General features: G+C 37.6%; 1 protein-coding gene across 28 annotated transcripts in view; it reads right to left on the minus strand.

The window, feature by feature from the left end:
- CYRIB (CYFIP related Rac1 interactor B) overlaps window positions 1-20,051 on the minus strand; it is a 154,650-nt gene that overhangs the window by 31,469 nt on the left and 103,130 nt on the right. For 8 of the 28 annotated variants that reach the window (XR_008373789.1, XM_053558741.1, XM_053558738.1 and 5 more), the window contains one exon: window positions 430-512. The exons of the other annotated variants lie outside the window; for them this stretch is intronic. Coding sequence is in view for 5 of the 8 variants with exons in the window: in XM_053558741.1 (XP_053414716.1) it covers window positions 430-502 (73 nt within the window). In the remaining 3 variants the exon portion in view is untranslated. The remainder of the gene's footprint in view (window positions 1-429; window positions 513-20,051) is intronic. 28 annotated transcript variants of the gene reach the window in all.

A 20,051-nucleotide genomic window follows, 5' to 3' on the forward strand; every position in this document is an offset into this window, starting at 1 on the left:
CAAATATAGCATATATTTCTAATAAAATTTGGATTATTGATTTGTAGAGGTTATTTGAAGTACTGATTCCAGATATGCAGCACAATTCTTATTTTTTAATTAAGATTAATATAGGATTATAAGTGAATGATTGTTTGACATAGTCACTAAAGCATACTATTAGAATGTTCATCATAAGGCTACTTGCTTCATGGACTAATGAAAGGACAGCACTGGCTACAGACTCAACATGATCTTAGCAAATGAAAAACTAAAGAATTATACATATGATGGTGATGTTTGCCTACGATTAAGAAAAAAAAAACCATGCAACCTTTGTTCAATCCCATAATTAACAAATATTCTGACTGGCCTTCACTGTGGTGTGAGTATAATTATCTTTCACCTTTACCATAATGCACCAGCTGTGAAGGGCTAAAAGAGACTTACTTTCAAAGTCCAAGAAAAAATGTGCTGCATTGTGGTCTATGTCCCTGGTTAGCACCTTAATGAGATTACCCATGCCAGCAAACCTAAAAATAAAAATGGCAACATCATTTAGTTCCAGTAAAAAATTTTAAGCAGAGGCCTGGGATTCGGCAAAGGCTGGCTTGCTCATAATTACCAACAGGTGCAGGTTTATATGCTTTTGGCATTGAAAATTTGGAACAATAAAAGCACATTTGGCTCTGAGTTTATAGCCCCTGTCCCTCTTTTCCATATATCAAAAAAGATACATAAAGCAAGATGAGAAAAAAAGATCATATTTTTACATATAACTTGCAATATTTACCCTTGATTACTATCTAAGTGTTATGCCTTTAAAAGTTTTGAGGTATATATTATTTTCAATTTAAATTATTAGCAAAATTACATTTCTCAAGTAAACATAGAGACCACTTCTTTTAAATAATAGGGATATTTTCCCCTCGTGCAGACTCAAACCCTTTTGGAAATACAAAGAAGATAGTATTCAAGTCACATTTAACCATTAAAGACTAAAAAGAATTATTAATTAATGACCCATTTGAAAATTTCACCACACATAAACCAGTATTTATTACATGTTCTACCTCCTAAGATTGATCAAAATTTTATTTTAAATCTTAGATTTAATATTCAACTCTATACAACTACACAATGTTTGGAACTTAAAAGTTAACACAGCAAACAAGCATATAATAACTAGCAATTATCGTAACTTAGAACTTTGCAGAGGGGAAAAAAAGTAAAAATAATAAAAATAATGTATTGGCAAAAACGATGCCCAAGAATTAGCTGTAACACAGCAAGCATGACGGTGGGAGGAAAGTGGTATCAGGAATATCCAGGAAACCAGGTTCAAACCTGGAAGTTGGAGTAATAAGGAAGGCAAATTACCCACACCCTCTCTCTCTCCAACTGCAGTACTTTTTCCCCAGACTCAGCTGTTAGCAAATGTAAATAAAACAAAACATAAAACTGTTTTTTTGAAACAACTTCTCACTCCCATTATAAGAAGAAATATGAAAAAAAAACAACTCTTCCTGTCACCTGTGCTGTTCTTCCTTCCTTCAGCCACTCCCCAACAATACATTCTATGTCCCTAACTATAAGCTTCCCGAGAGGAAATATAAATACATACATGCATCAGTTATTTGCTTTAGACATGAAAGTCTGATGGACAGAGTATACATTTCTTACACAATGTTAAAAGTAACCTAATTTAATCACAAGTATGATAAATACTAAATGGTCCCTCTCCTTTGAAACAACATTCCTCCATTGTAAGAGATAAGGATCTCTCTTCTTTGGTATTATACACTGTGAAAAGTTTAATAACACAAAGCTTTTATATTTAAGGAAATAACCATTTTTCCTAAATCATCACATCCAAATAATTAACTCAAATTTTTCAAGAAACCTGTTTGGAAATAGAATATTTCATATCTTGAATTTTTAAAAACTTTCAGATATCTATCAAGTGTCCATGTCCAAACATATATAAATTCCTTCACTAATAAAAACTGAGACTAAATATGCATAAAATTACCTAATGGTATCAAAACTACTAGAAACAGAAAATATGTCACAAGAAAAGACTAATTGTTTTTAACAGGAAAAAAGCAGCAAACCATTTGGTTTTTAAGAACTTAATCTATAGTTTCGGCGCCCATAGCACAGTGGTTATGGCACCAGCTACATACACAGAAGTTGGCAGGTTTGAACCAGCTAACCAACAATGACAACTACAACAAAAAATAGTTGGGCATTGGGGTGGGTGCCTATAGTCCCAGCTACTTGGGGAGGCTGAGGCAAGAGAATAGCTTAAGCCCAAGAGTTTGAGGTTGCTATAAGCTATAACACCACAGCACTCTACTAAGGGCAACATAGTGAGACTCTGTCTCAAAAAAAAAAAAAAAGAGAGAGAGAGAGTTAATCTATAGAATCAAACCAAAATTCCAACTCTAGCTTGCTAGCTGTTTGACCCTAAGGATGGTAGTTAAGTTCTTTTTTTGTTTGGCAGGGGGATGAGTGGGGGGAGGCAGAGTCTCACTTTGCACCCAGGGGTAGTGTGCCGTGTCACAGCTCACAGCAACCTCCAACTCTTGGACTTAAGCAATCCTCTTGCCTCAGCCTCCTGAGTAGCTGGGGACTACAGGTTCCTGCCAAAAACGCCCAGCTATTTTTTTTAGAGATGTGTCTCACTCTTGCTCGGGCTGGTCTTGAACTCCAGCTTCCCAGAGTGCTGGGATTACAGGAGTGAACCACAGCACTCAGCCAGTAGTTAAATTCTTGGAAACCCATTTCTTGATTGGTACAAAACAGATAATTATAGTAACCATCTTAAGAGGTTAATTACAAGGGTTAAATCAGACCAAGCACTGACTCAGCAGTGTCTGGCATACAGAAAGCACTAAATCAATACTAGCTCCTGCTCTAATTACAACCCCCAAGTTGCAAAATAACTTTTTAAAAATAGTAATGGCTCTATCTCTTTTAACACAAGTCAGAGTCTTTAATTTATAAACACATTTCAACATTATAAATCAGAGAAAAACCTGTTTTTAGCCCATTTTGTTAAGAATATTGCTGAAATTCTATTCTAAAATTAGTTCTATGACTAGGAAACCATCATCAGGTATAGGATGAAAGAAGTAAGGGCGAGGTCAGGTTTCCTGGCCTTTTTACCTGTGTGTACACAGTCCACACTGAGGGAAAACAACAACTAGCCAAGTCAGTCTGCTCCATTTTCCTATAGCCCCTCCTATAAACTTCTACTTTTTGGTCCTTCTTTCTAGGCACCCCAGACTAATGTGATCCTACAGTGCCTCATGCTTGGTCCTGACCTATTCATACCCCAAGGTTCTGAACAATTTGGAATTTCTTACCTCTTTACCTCATACACAGACATTCAGCTCGAAAATAGTTCAATTTATCAAGCACAGTGTTTCTCAATGTTGGCACAATTAACATTTTGGGCTGGATAATTCTTTTGTTATGAAGGTCTGTCTCACACTGTAGGAAATTTAGCAGCATCCTGGTCTTCAATCTGCTAGATGTCAGTCAGTATTAAAGCAATCCCCAGTCTCCACCCCAACAAGTTCTGTCTGAAAACCGAAAAGTCTCCAGATACTATCAAATGTCTCCTAGGGGCAATATCTCCTGTTTAAGAATCACTGACTACTACAATGCAGAAATTCCCTCTACCATATAGCACACAGGACAGGCAGACATAGGCAACCCACATCGAGCATGTCTCTTTGTATAAAAACTCATGGAATTTTTCAAAGATCTGAAACGGTTCCATTATAACATTATCAGTTCTTCTACCTTTTGTAAGAATAAACAAAAAAAGAATACCATACCCCTATCTTGCCATATTTTAACTTGGCAAAAAACCAAACTAAAAAACCCTTTCATCTCCTGGCTATGACTAATTCAGAAAATATGATACAGTGGCTCTCAGCACAGGTACCGGACTGCCTGGGTTCAAAACTCAGCTTTGTCATTTCAAAGCTTTATGACCTTAGTCATTTCCTAACTTCTCCACGCCTAAGTTTTCTTATCTGTCAAAGGTGCGTATAAAAATACCTGTAGAAGGTTCTTACCCTCATCACATGGCTTAATACGATTGTAACATTTAGGTCTTTGCCTGGCAGCTTATTTACTGCTACGATTGCTGTCGCTGTCAGAGCAACCTTACTAAACTACGAATCTGTTCCCAATAGCAGAACCTGTGGAATGTGAGGCATGGAAATATGTGGCAGCCATCCTTCCTGCCACAGAGGACACCAATCTGTCATAAAAGAAGAAAGCCAATATGCAGTAGAGAGTCCAGAAAGTGTCCTAGAGTCATTAATTTCCATTTATTCCCAAGTTACAGCTGCCCTTTCCTTTACTTGAGTTGCTGCTGTTCCTCTGCTTTAAAGACACTCTAATTTCTTTTAACCAATATCCCTGTTAGCTATTTAGTTGAGTTGGATTTCTGCCACTTGCATCTAAAAAGAATCCAGTAAGGGGCTTGGCGCCTGTAGCACAGTGGTTATGGCAACAGACACCTACACTGAGGGTGGGAGGTTTAAACCTAGCCCTGGCCAGCTAAACAACTGCAACAAAAAAATAGCTGGGTGTTGTGGCGGGAGCCTATAGTCCCAGCCACTTGGGAAGCTGTGGCATGAGAATCGGCATGAGAATCATGTAAGCCCAAGAGTTTGAGGTTGCTGTGAACTGTGACGCCAAGCGATTCTCTTGCGTCAGCCTCCCAAGTAGCTGGGACTACAGGTACCTGGCTATTTTTCTGTTGTAGTTGTCACTGTTGGTTAGCAGGCCTGGGCTGGGTTCAAACCTTCCTGCCTCGGTGTATGTGGCTGGTGCCCTAACCACTGGGCATCAAGCCTATGAGATACATTTTTAAGTTAACAAAAGGCACTTAATAAATACATTAGATCATTTTCCCATAAAACGTATGAAGTTTCCTTATAGACTAACAAGCCAACAAAACAAAACTGCTTGCCACAGTTACCATACCTCTATCTTTCTAGGAACTTCCTATGTGATGCTGTTATTTCCTTTACTCTTTCCTGCTCAAAGGACTTTTACACGCTTGGCTGGCTTCTTTTCATTCTTCGTAGCTTATCTCAAATGGTGCCCTTTTACAGAGGCTCTTCTCTACCAACCTTCTCAAAAGGAGTTGCACCTGCTGCCCCACCACTTCTACTTTTTCCTGCTCCTTCAGCATACTTACCATGATCTGAATGATATTATTTGCTTGGTCTCAGTTTTCCTCACACCCAACTGATAAATTTAATAAATACTTGTGGGTGGGGAGTAAGGAGGGAAGGAAGAAAAGCTAATGGATGCACTGAGCAGCATCATTTCAAAGCAAGGTTTCTTAAACTGGCACTACTACGATTTGAGCCATGCAATTCCTAGCTCTATAGGGGCTGTTCTGTGTCTTACAGGATGTCTGCCAGTATCTGGAAACTTTAACCATTAGATTATCTATCACCCCTCCCCCGCAGCTGTGCCAACCAACAACGTCTTCTGACGTTGACAAATGTCCTATTGGAGGCAAAACAGCCCCTGGCTGAGAGCTGCTGCTTTTAAAATACTTTTATAACCATGAAGTGCATCCTCAGTTTTGCCTAGCAAGCCACTCTCCCACTCTTCCAGGTGACCATTCCCGTATATTTTTTAAAAATCTCTTCAAACGGGCGGCACCTGTGGCTCAAGGAGTAGGGCGCCGGTCCCATATGCCAGAGGTGGCGAGTTCAAACCCAGCCCTGGCCAAAAACCAAAAAAAAAATCTCTTCAAACTTCCAACAACCCATCCTCCATCCTAATTTGCAAGAAATGACCTCTTGCTGGGTACAGTGGCTCACGTATATAATCCCAGCACTGTAGCAGACTGAGGCAGGAGGATCACTTGAGCTTAGCAGACCAGTCTGAGCAAAGCAAGACTGTCTCTATTAAAAATAGAAAAATCAGCCAGGCTATGGACAAGGTGCCTGTCATCCCAGCTATTTGGGAGGCCCAGGCAGGAAGATTGGTTGAGCCCAAGAACTTGAGGATGCTGTGAGATAAGCTCATGCCCTGGCACTCTATTTTGGGGCAACAGAGAAAGACTCCATCTTAAAAAACGAAAGAAAGAAATGACCTTACTACATTTTCACACAGAAAACATGAAAATATCTACCTTTTCTATACCCCTTCTTCATCCGTAATATCACACTCCACCTTCTACACCTGTTCTTGAGGGACAACAGTGAGGGCACTGGTTCTCCTACTTGCCTTCATCTCGTCAAGGTCTTCATATCTTCTCTATTATAACACCATTATCTTGTCTAAATAGTGAAACTTGTCAGATGAGCTCTATCTAGCTATTTCTTTCCACTTTTCCAACTCTCATTCTTTCAGCTCATTCCAATATGGCCTTTATGCCCACTGACTAAAATGAAGCTGTCCTCAAAACCTGCATCTGGCTAAATCTACAGGGCAATTCTCACACTTCAACTTAACTGGACTCAGCAGCTTTTGACACAGTTTATCACTTACTCCTTCCTAAAACACCTTCTTCATTTCACATTTTGGACAAAACATTCTCATGAGGTTCTTTCCTACCTCGTGTATTTTTGTTTTTCAGTACCCTTCCCTTTGGTATATTATGCATGAATTTATTTCTCTACACTTGAAACAAAAACTTATTTTAATTCTATTTCACTGACCAGCTCCCACTCAATTCTCTTTCCAACAAAATTCCTTAAAAAGAATCATCTACAATCAGCATCTTTTATTCCTCTCCTTTCTCTCTCTGCTAACCCTACTCCAACCTGGCTTTTGCCCCAACCCCATACCACTAAAATTTCTCTGGCAAAGCTACCACCTAACTTTCATGCTGTTGATCCCAACATCAGTACTCCAGACTTGAGCCTCACCTTATCTGACAGGAGCATCTGAGGGAACTGACACACCTTGTCCTCCTCCACACATTTTTGTCATTAGCGTCAAGGGAAGCACATCTCCCTTCCTCCACTACTGCACCACCCTGGTCCCTGCCCCCTCACTTCTTATCAGGGTTACTTTAGAGCCTCCTAGCTGGCCTCCTCCTACAGTCTCTTCTTCTAGCTAAACCAATCTTTTAAAAATATAAATCAGACCACCTTCTTTCCCTATTCAAAACCATGCAATGGCTTACTACCACACTCAGAATAAAATCCAAATCCTTTACCAGGTCCCATGAAACTCTACATTATCTGTCCCTAGTACACTCTAGCCTCATTTCCCCTCTCTCTCGACTGCATTCATGTCCGTCTACTCACAACAACCTGCCTGAAGTTTCTCTAACGCAGCAAGATTTCTCTCTCTTTGGGAACTCTGTACCTTTGTATCTGTCCTGGAATGCTCTTTCCACAGACCCTCAAATGCCAAGTGATTGCACTTCCCTAAGGTCACTGCTGAGTAAGACCTCTCAGAGAGGGCTTCCTGAGTAAGCCATCTATAATCCCTACCCTGCACTCCTCCCAGTCCCCTTCCCAAATTCATGGTTATCACCACCTAATATGCTTCCTTGAATTGTGTATCAACTGTCTTACACTGAGCAGTGAACTTCAAGAAGGTTCCTGTACACTACTCCATCCCCAGCACCTAGAACTATGCCTGGCATGTGGATGGCAGCCCTAAAGATCTGTTGAATAAATTCATGATTAAAAATCTACCGAACAGCTTGCAAATAGGGTTAATAAATACAGAGGGGGAAAAAACGGTCTTTAAAGATACAGGAGGGTCCCAAGGCAAGGGAAGTAGGGTGTCAAAATAAACACTGTAAATGAAAACTCTTTTGAGTTAAAAACAAAAAATGTCTGGAAATTCAGGAAAAACTAACTTCCCAGCCAAATTAACAAAGATAGTCTTCTCTTCCTCTTTCTCTGCCATACAGACTCTTTACAAGCCATACTTGTAATACATGCACAATAGTTTTACATAAAATTATTAAGAAGTCTTGATATGTTGAATATGAGGAAAACAGACGGGCAGACAATCTATCAAGAAAGTTAAAATAACTTACGAAGAACATTAAAAACATAATTCAGCTTTACTGTACTTCACAGATTTTGCAATTTACAAATTGAAGGCTTGTGGTCACCCTGGGTCTGGCAAGTCCATTGGTACTATTTTTCCAAGACCATGTAATAACTTCATGTCTCTGGGTCACATTTAGGTTAATCCTTACAATATTTTAAACCTTTTCATTATTATATCTGTTATAGTGATCTGTGGTCTTTTACGTAATTGTTTTGGGGCACCATGAATAGCACCCACAAATGATAAAGAACTTAATAAATGTGTATGTCCAACTGTTCTACCCACCAGCCATTCCCCTGTCTCTGTCCTCAGGCTTCCCTATTCTCGGAGACACAATATTAAAATCTGACCAGTTAATAACCCTACAATGGCCTCTAAGTGTTCATGTGAAAGGAAGACTCACAGGTCCTCCGCTTTAAAAGCTAGAAACAAGCTTAGTGAGGAAGGCAGGAACCTAGGCCTCTTGCACCTTAGCTAAGTTATAAATGCAAAGGAAAAGTTCTGAAAGGAAATTAAAAGTGCTACTCAAGTGAACACAAAGGATAAGAAAACAAAATAGCCTCACTGCTGGTATAGAGAAAGCATTAGTGCTCTCTGAAGATCAAACCACCCACAACATTCCCTTCAAGGGAATCCAGAGCAAGGCCCTAACTCTCTTCAATTCTATGAAATTAGAAGAAGAGAAAGAGAAGAGAAATTAGAGAAAGAGAAAGCTGCAGAAGAAAAACTGGCAGAAGTTGGTAAAGAGGTTTAAAGTAAGAAACCAGCTCAAGTTATCCAGAAGACCTAGGTAAGATCACTGATGAAGAGGGATACACAAACAGATTTTCAATGCTGACAAAATAACCTTATATTGGAAGAAGATACCACCTTGGACTTTCACAGCTAGAGAGAAGTCAATGGTTAGTTTCAAAGCTTCAAAGGACAAGCTTACTCACTTGTCCTTTGAAGGCTAATGCAGCTGATGACTTTAAGTGGAAGCCAACGCCCACTTAACCATTTCAAAACTCCTAGGACGGGGTGGCACCTGTGGCTCAAGGAGTAGGGCACCAGTCCCACATGCCGGAGGTGGCGGGTTCAAACCCAGCCCCGGCCAAAAAGCCACAAAAAAAAAAACCAAAAAAACAAAAAAAACTCCTAGGACCTTTAAGAATTATGCTAAAACAACAAAGCCTGGATGACAACACATCTGTATAGAGCATGGTTACTGAATATTTCAAGCCCATTGTTGAAACCTACTGCTCAAAATGTTATTGCTCATTGACAGTGCACCTAGTCACCCAAGAGCTCTGATGGAGATGTACAAGGACATAAATGTTATTTTCATGCCTGCTAACACATCTAGTCTGCAGCCCATGGATCAAAGAGTAGTATCAACTTTCAAGTCTTATGATTTAAGAAATACATTTCATAGCCAGGCGCGGTGGCTCATGCCTGTAATTTCAGCCCTCTGGAAGGCTGAGGCAGGAGGATTGCTTGAGCTCAGGAATTCAAGACCAGCCTGAGCAAGAGAAGAGACCCCGTTTCTAAAAAACAGTCAGAGGCTGTAGTCCCAGGTACTCGGGATGCTGAGGCAAGAGAACTGCTTGAGTCCAAGAGTTTTGAGGTTGCTATGAGCTCTGACGCCATGTCACTCAACTCAAGGTTACTGAGTGTCTATCTCCAAAAAAAAAAAAAAAAAAGAAAGAAAGAAAAAGAAATATATTTCATAAGGCTAAAACTGCCATAAACATGATTCCTCTAAACTGAGTGAAGTAAATCGAAACCTCCTGCAAAGTATTCACCATTCTAGATATATTAAGGAAATTTATGATTCATGGGAGGTCAAAATATCAACCTTAACAGGAGGCTTTTAAAGTTGATTCCAACCCTCATGGATGAATGTGAGGGGCTGTTCAAGACTGCACTATTAGCAATAACTTCAGATATGGTAAAAACAGTAAGAAAACTAGAATTAGAGGTGGAGCCTGAAGGTGGGATTAAATTGTGCAATCTCATGATAAATCTTGAACTGATAAGGAGTTGCTTTTTATGGATTAGCAAAGAAAGTGGTTTCTTGAGATAGAATCAATCTACTCCTGGTGAAGATGTCATGAACATTGTTGAAATGACAATGAAAGACTTAGAATATTACATAAATTCAGTTGATAAAGCAGCAGCAGGGTATGAGAAGACTGACTCTAATTTAGAAAGAAGTCCTATTATGAGTAAAATGGTATCAAATGGCATCAAATGCTACAGAGAAATCTTTCATGAAAGAAAAACCTCAATCTTTGCGGCAAATTTCATTGTTGTCTTATTTTAAGAAATTACCACAGCCAACCCTAATTTTCAGCAACCACCAACTTGATCAGTCATCAGTCATAGCAGCCATCAAAAAGATGAGTAGCTCAAGGCTCAGTTGATCGTTAGCCTTTTTTAGCAAGAAAGTATTTTTAAAATTAAGATTTGAACGCTTTTGTTAGACATAAAGCTATTGCACACTTGGACTGAAGCATAATATAAACAACTTTTATATGCACTGAGAAACCAAAAAATTCACATGACTTGCTTCTACTGCAATATTCACTTTATTGCAGTGATATGGAACTGAACTGAAGGTGAAATATCTCTGTTGAGAGCCATAAATGTAGCTCCAAAATACAAGTAAGAGAAGAATGAAGACCATCTTATATCCTACTTCTGATCCTTGTAAAACTGAATAGCATACATAAAATTGAACCAAATAAACTCTAAAATGTGGATATGAACTGTTATTTAATTCCCTCATGTAGACCGTCAGTCCTCCCACAAAGTCCTATCAGGGATTCTTCACCTTTTGAGAAAGAATTAAAAGCAGAACGTCAATTCTGCCCCTTCGAAATTTTAGAGGACAAATCTCAAAATTAGTAACAACATTATCACCTTTGACCCACATAACTTAATAAAGAATGAAAAGAAATGTGATGGTGTTAAAGAAACAAGGAGATACTCCAAACATACTTTGTTCTAATAAAACAACAATTTCAGGATGATTTAATACAATGTGATATATATTCAAATATACGGTGACTAAAACTCTGTAGGCAAAAAGGTCTTCTAGAAAAACAATACTATAAAATTTCTTGACTTATACTCTATTGTGCATAAAAACATTACTTAATATTAAATGTGCTGTTACTCTATCCTATTTATCACATGTTCAGAACTGTGGAAAACATCTAGAATCTTTAAACTTGAGAAGATGATGGATTAATGTGGAATTCATTAATGTTCCTGCATTACTTATCTGCTAAAAAATTTCTGGTTCTCATACAACATAAGCAGTTAATCTGAAAAACACTAAATGAATGGAAGATCAGTATTAAAAAATGTACTACAATTATCAATGGCCAAGGAACAGAATGTCACGAAGGTCAGGAGTGATTGAGAAATCATGAGCTTATGTTTTGCTCACACCCCTATATTGTATATTTGGAAAGCAATTAAACACAACATAATATAACAAAATATAATGTTTTATAAGCAAAAATAAAGTAAATTGCTTTCATAATTCTTAAACCAAACACAAACTACGATACATGTAAGACATCCTGGAACTGCTATGTCATATACTAAACCAATACCTATTATATGTTTTTAAAAGCTGTTTTAACAAAAAAAAAAAATTGTACTTTGAAGATGATAATGCCAACAGAAAAAAAAATTACTAATAAGCAACAGTTCCTTCAGAAAAACAAATTTACTTGGGTGGGGCCTTGGTGTGTATCACACTTTATGGAGGCAAGACATAATAGCAAGAGGGACTTTGCCTAACAATTGCAATCAATGTAACCTGGCTTATTGTACCCTCAATGAATCCCCAACAATAAAACAAACAAACAAACAAACAAACAAACAAACAAAAACGAATTTACTTGCTAGATCCTGCTGATGTGCTCTTAGAGAGCAATTACAGAAATATTATAGGACACACTCTATAAAGATTCTTCTGGTCAATCTACCCCACAGAAAATGTTAACACTAAAATAACTAAGAGTGGAACTGAAATGTTCCTAACATAGAGAAATGATAAATGCCTGATGGATACTGAAACTCCCAGATTTGATTTTTATACACTGTATTCCTGAGTCAAAACATGATACAACTGTGATGTACTCATATTAACAATTAAAAATAAAAATAATTTTATAAAAGAGAATGTTAAAGTTAGATAAATGCAATCAAAAGTGAAAGATCAGTTACATTAATAAACATTTCTAAAGTAATTACAGAAAACAGCAAGTACAAGCTAAAATAGTAAACACTGAAAAAACAATTAAATCCTAACAACAATCTCACTATTATTAAGTTTGCTTCAGAAAATATTCAGGCATCATCCTCTTCAAAAATGGCACAGTCTGTTACTGAACTATTTCTATGAAACTGCATTATCTCTGCTTGGAAGCAAAGTCACTGAAAAGAAATGGAAAGATGGGAAGAAAATACCTCTTTGTTTCTCAAGTCCTGCCACGATTTCCACCAGCAATAAGATAAGCTCTAGGCTCCTGTGGAACTCCGGCAATAGCAGCAGTGTAGTTAGACCTGGCCCCCTTCAGAGGTTTGAGACTCCACAGCCCTCTTGGGTTCTGTTAGAAGTTCCTAAATTCTTCCTAATCCATCTTTTCCCTGTATTTCCCTAGCCCTAGAAGTAACTTGCTTCCTGTGGTCTTCACTAATATGTCCACATTTGGTTCAGGCTTCTAATACTTGTGTAAATAAATCCACATATAATCCCAGTTTTAAAATAGTTTCTGCTTTCCTGGTTAGAACATGACTGACACTAGGGAAAGTCTATCTAACCTATTGTTATCAGGTACTAGTTTAGTTATTAATAAACTAATCCTTTGATTCTCTGTCCTCGTAAAATGGAGAGGAGGAGACAGGGTGATCAGATTAATAGCAGGATTCAGGTTTTCCTGGGTGCCCAGCTGTAACATCAGCACAGTAGTACTAAAAATCTCACCTTGAATCCCTTACAGATGTCACCATTCATATATTTTAATTTTAGTCTTGTAAATTACATGCAGTTATCTGACTTAAATGTGACATGAAAGAACAATGGAATGAAAATTGGGAGACTTGATTTCTAGTCTTGACTCTAAAAATCTGTGACTTTTCGCAAGTCAGTTTACTCACTGGACTAAATCACACATTGCTGCTGCTTATGATTCTTATGCTGACATCTAGTGGACACACCCTTAGACTTTGTATTTTAAATTGAAATACTTTATTTCCGCTATTTTAAATTAACACTCGCTAGGGTATCGGGCCATATGCAATTAATACAATAAATTAGGAGAGCAATACTGCTCCTTATATAGAGTGAACCATAAAATACAGAAGGCCAAAAAATATATACACATTTTAAGAAAAGAAAAAACTATTAAATTGGTAATACCCAAGTCACGTTTGACTCCCGCAATTGCAAGAGATGCTCAACATGACTTGTATTCATCTTTTGTTATCAGTATATGTTGAATAGTATAATTTTATCTTTGTGTTTGATTCAAAGATTACCAGTACTCTTCCATGCCCTTGCACCACCAATGCAAAGTTGAACCACCAATGCAAATTACTGTCAAGAGATACAAATTTTGAACATGAAAGCAAAGAAATTCTTCCTGCTACCATGGTTTGCATCGGATACAAAGGGTATGAGAAGGACTAGTACAAAGTCCTAAGGTAAGCAATATATGAGTATCTAGAATGGTGTGTGATTTTATTTTATTTTATTTCATGTCGACGACTCAACAGAAAAGCCTGGCCCATAGAAGTCCACTGCCACACTTAATTATCAAAGTTGTTATGCTTTTTTTTTTTTTTTTACTGGAGTACACTCTGCTTGAATTATGACTTTCTTTATATATTACATTGAAAAATAAATATATGCAATAGTTTTAATAATGATGAATTCTGGAAATACAATATTTAAAAGTTTCATTCCATGATATATTTCAAAATTTTAGTAGCCTGGAACCTACGGCTTTGGGGCCACAGGTGGCTTTCTGGATCACTGGGTGTGGTCTTCTGAATCCAATTTTTACAGAACAAATCTTTTCATTAAAAGGGGTACAGCAGAGAAAAATGAAGCTTTTCTTGCCTCCTTTGGGCTTAAAAAAGAACAATCTGGAAATCAGAAGGCTGCAGGTTCCCCACCCCTGTGACTGACGTAACAGGCAAAAGCAATGGGCACACTGCTGGTGGGAGTATAAACTGGTATATGGCCGCTGTGGGTAATCAGTTTAGTTCTGGCATTCCTTATAAAGTTCATGTGCATATTCTCCCAATAGTACTGTGCAATTAATTCCACCCACATACAACACACATGAATAGGAGAACCAAAGTGATGAATAAGAAAATTAAATCAGAAAACTCTAGAGTATATATAGGTATATAATATGATATTACTAAACTAAATGGCCTACTAAAGATACTGGGTATTTCTGAGGGAAGATAATCAGAGGATTGGGCAACTTCAAGGATCTGAGTATAAACAAATTAGCCAGGCATGGTATACTCACTTGTAGTCCTAGCTACTCAGGCGGCTGAGGCTGGAGGATGCCTGAGCCCAGGAGGTTTTTTTTGTTTTTTTTGAAACAGAGTCCCCCTGACATCACAGCTCACAGCAACATCAAACTCTTAGGCTCGAGCAACCCTCTTGCTTCAGCCTCCCAAGTAGCTGGGACTACAGACACCCTCCATAACACCCAGCTAGTCATTTTCTATTTTTTTTTGTTTTTATTAATATTAAATCATAACTATGTACATTAATGCGATCATGGGGCACCATACATTGGTTTTATAAACAGTTTGACACATTTTCATCACACTGGTTAATATAGCCTTACTGGCATTTTCTTAGTTATTGTGTTAAGACAATTATATTCTACTGAGTTTCACATGTACCCTTGTAAGATGAGGTCTCACTCTTGGGATTATAAGCATGAGCCACTGTACCTGGCCTGAGCTGAGGAGTTTGAGGCAGCAGTGAGCTATGATTCTGTCACTGCACTCCAGCCTAGGCAACAAAGTAAGACCCAATGGAGTGGCGAGGGAGGGTAGGAGAGGAAAAAGGAAGAAGGAGGGGAGGAGGGAAGAAGGGAGGCAGTTTAAGGGAAAATAATTTTTAAATCCAAGATACTAATCTTCTGATGCTTATACATCTATACACGGCAAATGCTTTCTCCCACACTCTAACATGTCTTAACTTTGTTTATGGTGTCATGTGTCCTAAAAATCCAGTTTCTCCTCATCTTTTTGTGGTCTGGGCTTACTGTCTAAGTAATAATCTTCATATTTGTCTTAGCTATTCTTGTCATTGTATTCATTCATATGACTTTCAAGTTCTATAAAAAATCCTGATGGGATTTTGATGTGACTTTTACATTAAATATATACATTATTCTGGGGCAGAACTGCCATCTTTATAATATCGGTCATTTCATCATTTAATTTATGAATATGGTAGATTACATGACTTCATGTTCTACTGCTAAACCATTCTTGCATTCCTCGGATCAGTCTAAGATTTGATCTTATTAAAACACATATATTCCTAGATTAAGTTTGCTAGTATGTCAATCTAAATTATTTCCTAAGACTGACCTTTAACTGTTCTATCCTTATCTGGTTATGCTATCAAGCCTAGTTTACACATGGGCTCTTCCTATTATTTGGAATAGTTTATAAACTATAGAATGTGTCAGTTCCTCCACTAGGTTTCATAGAAAAGTTCTTCCAAATGGCTAAGAAGTTTACATCATTTTAATCTTTGAAATTCTAGCTTCCAGCAGACACTCTGTTGCACAGCCAGTACTCAATAAACATTTATCAAATGAAAGAATGAACAATTCAAGTAAAAATGTTTATTTATCTAAAGATAATAAACTAAGGGAATCTTCCCATCAAAGGAGTAGCTTTAGGTCAGATGAAACAAAGTGCAACTTTATGTATTAAGGAGTAAGTTTATGGAATGTATTACCTACCAAGGGATAATTCAAACACAAGGTTCACAAGGTTAAGAAAATCAAGGACAAGGTTAGCAGACAAAGGTTTACTGCTAACAAATTAAAGCTGGCTCAGACAGAAATGATATTGTTCCCATAATGTTCTTTACTACTACTGAGCAAACTGTCAATGGTATTACTCATATTCTTATGCATTACAACAGTAAGAGACACCAAATCCTTAAACCTTGATTTAAAGACCAAGTCATCCTCAGAAATAGCACTTCATTAGTTTTTTTTTTTTGCATAGAGAGTAACTAGGAACTACAGAGACACTCTCACGCAGTGCACATGGACATGCCACCCACGAGGAATGAGAATCTGACGCCTCTTCCAGTCATCAAACAGCAGCAAAGAGCAAGGAACTCAATGCTTCACACCCAGGTAAGGTGGCCTTAAGGTAACGAAAAAATAAAATACGTACTGTTCATCATTCTTTCTTCCCCTCAGAGATTTCAGAGGAAAGGACAGATTGGGGAAAGCAGGAGGCCCCAAGTGAGAGGACATCTGTCTGAACTTGGCTTATGGAAGTAAAGTAGCATTCCCAGTTAACTCTATGACTAAAATGGATAAGAAGTTCTTAAAATTCATTTTTCTACTTTCTTTCTCTCATAATTTGAGTTGAAAGGTAAGGTATTTTCTGAGGAACTCACCCTTAATTTCTGGGGTATTCTGGGGATTCTCTGTTCAATATTAGCAATATTCCCTTATGAGGAATGAAAGCCGTGAGGCAGAACAGCTTTATATTCATTTACCAATGAAGAAGAAAATCTTAGACCAGGAAGGGGCCAACCATGCTGAAATGGAAGACTCATCATATAGTAAGATTAGCCTTTTAATCTTACTATATGAATTTATTCTACAATATCCTTGCCAGGCAGCCGTCTAGCTTCTGTTTAAATGTAACTTCACATGAGTTCAATTTTAGACTTCTGTTAAATTTTTAGAAAAATCTATAGAAACTTCAGTTAATGACTGAATCATCCACAATTCAGACATAAATTTTGCTCTCAAGAATCACATAATCTTTGTATTAAACTACGATTCACCCACTTGCTAATTTCTCCTTATTGGACTCAATTATCATTGGCCTCTCAGAACCAAACTAATAAAAAACCCTTGCACAAATTGACAAACAATTCAATATGATATTATACAGTGAGGTCAGGTCAATAGAAAGTTACCTATCAGAATATATATACTCACATACACAAAAAAATTTACAAGTCATCTCCTGTCTACTAATTATAAGGATCTAGCTTCTGAAAGAGAATAAAGTTCAGAAGTGATTTTATAGAAAATACTTAGCACAAGGATCTTTAAATATTAAGATAATATAAAACCTAGGGCATTGGAACCATTCTCCCTAAGTGTGATCTTAACTTTTGTTAAGATCAAAACATCCTACAGAGGGCTTTGTATGCTATAAATCTGAAATGAATGTGAAGTCAGTAAATGAAATCTTACTATGTGTAACATACTATGGCAGGGGTCCTCAAACTGCCACCCGTGGGCCACATGAGGCGGTGTGATTGTATTTGTTCCCGTTTTGTTTTTTTACTTCAAAATAAGATATGTGAAACTTAATCCTCAATGAAATCGTGTTGGGAGGAAGGGCCTAATGAAAAGTGTTTAGATCATGAAGGCTCTACCTTCATGAATGGATTAATGTCATTATTGAGGGTGTGGGTTTGTTATTATTATTTTTTTTTTATTGTTGGGGATTCATTAAGGGTACCGAGAACCAGGTTACACTGATTGCATTTGTTAGGTAAAGTCCTTCTTATAATTGTTTCCCGCCCCCAAGAGATATGTTGAGTGGGTTTGTTATTAACACTTGGCCTTCTCTTGTCTCTCAATTCCAATTTTCTCACGAGATAAAATAGCACAAAGACCCTTGCTGGATACTAGCAGCGTGCTTTTGAACTTCTCAGCCTCTAGAAACTCTAATCTTACTCTGTGCCCCAGGCTCGAGTGCTGTGGTATAAGCCTACTTTACAGCAACCTCAAACTCCTGGGCTGAAGCAATCTTCTTGCTTTAGCCTCCTGAGTAACTAGGACTACCAGCAACCTGCCTCAATGACCAGCTATTTTCCCTATTTCCCCCAGCAAGATGGGGTCTTGCTCTTCTCAGGCTGATCTTAAACTCCTGTGCTCAAGGGATCCATCCTCCTTGGTCTCCCAGAGTGCTAGGATTACACGTGAGCCACTGTGCCTGACCATAAATTTCTGCTTATTGTAAATTATGCAGTCTGTGATAGTCTTAAGCAACATAAAATGGGCTGAGATAAATCCACACCAAGTTTCAAAGACTAGAGTGGGAAAAAAAGAATGTAAAATAGCTTATTAATAATTTTTATATTGATTACATGTTGAAATGATAATATTTTGGTGTGTTATATTAAATAAGTATATTGTTAAACCCTTAAAAAAAAAATAAGATATGTGCAGTATGCATAGGAATTTGTTCATAGTTTTTTTTTTTTTTTTAAACTATAGTCCGGCCCTCCAGCAGTCTGAGGGACAGTGAATTGGTTCCCTGTTTAAAAGGTTTGAGGACGCCTGTTTGATTAGGGAAAAAAAGACAAATGCTAATTAAGAAATGTTCTTTCTGTTTGAGCCATTAACACCAAAGGAATTTAATACAATGAAATTGCAGAAGGGCACAAATGTTTCCCTCCTTCTATTTTTCTTTTTTCCTTTTTTTTTGAGATAGAGTCTTAGCCTATGTTACAGCAACCTCAAAGTCCTAAGGGGTTCAAGTGATCCTCCTGCCTCAGCCTCCTGAGTAGCAAGGACTTCAGGCACCTACCACAATACCCAGATAATTTTTCCATTTTTTAGTAGAAAGGGGTTCTCACTCTTGCTTAGGCGGGTCTTGAACTCCTGAGCTCAGGCGATCTCCCACCTCAGCCTTCCAGAGAGCTAGGATTACATGTGTAAGCCACCACATTTAGCCTGCTTACCTTGTTCTTACACTTATCAATTTAAATGGACTTAAAATTATTCTCTTAATTATAGAAAGAGCCTAGAAGGTTGTCTCTAAATTGCAATGCTTATCTAGCACCTGCTAGTTGACTATCAATATAAAGGGCATGGCAGGTCTATTGAAGTTTGATTGATAGCAAAAATAGCATCAACAATCCTTTTGAAAAGGACCTGGTGGGGTACCTGACTTTCATTTTTTTGGCTGTGGGGATGGTGGTACTTGATTCTCTCTGTCAATGTGATCTGGCTCTGATGCCATATTTTAAAGATGTACTGAAAAGCTGCACATGGACAAGGTCAGCATATTAAACCCCACTTTTTTACTAATTTGCTACCTTTGCCAAAGTCACCAAGTTTCTCTAGTCTTAAGTTCCTTTTCATAAAATAGGAACTTAAGGAGGGAATTGGAACATAGAGTTGAGATACATGATTTCAAGTCACTTCACAAAGCCTTTATTCTGGGCTCAAGTTTTCCAGCCTTTCTCATCTCCTTCACCTCCTCCTCTCTTTCTCCCTCTCAGCAACTTTAGATGCATGATAATGTAGGTTGTCAGAATCAAAGTAAAGTTACTAAGGTTAAGAAAATCCTGACACACAAAGCCAGCCCTGCAGAAAAGGTTCTCTCCTTTCACATATCTGATAAAGTAAAAGACTCTACAAAAACCAAATCTTGCACAAAGGCCACTGCAACCTTATACAAAAATCTTCCCAGCAAGTCTATCCAACATAAGACTGACATCACCCTTGCTATTGATCTTTGTAGCCAAGGATAATTCATTCAAAACAATTATGTAATCCTTCTGATTTTTTTTCCTCTAAAAACCACTGTCTTCCTACACCTCCCTGAATATACATACAATTTACTATGACATATGTATTTGCATTGCAATGCTCTATTTCCAAATAAACATTTTCTTTTAGAAAGCCTCTCCCTGTTATTTGACAGTAAATATATTCAAAGTGGTTTAAGGATTTGAACTTTAGCTTATATAA

Source organism: Nycticebus coucang, chromosome 13, assembly GCF_027406575.1.
Source record: "Nycticebus coucang isolate mNycCou1 chromosome 13, mNycCou1.pri, whole genome shotgun sequence".
NCBI lineage: Eukaryota > Metazoa > Chordata > Mammalia > Primates > Lorisidae > Nycticebus > Nycticebus coucang.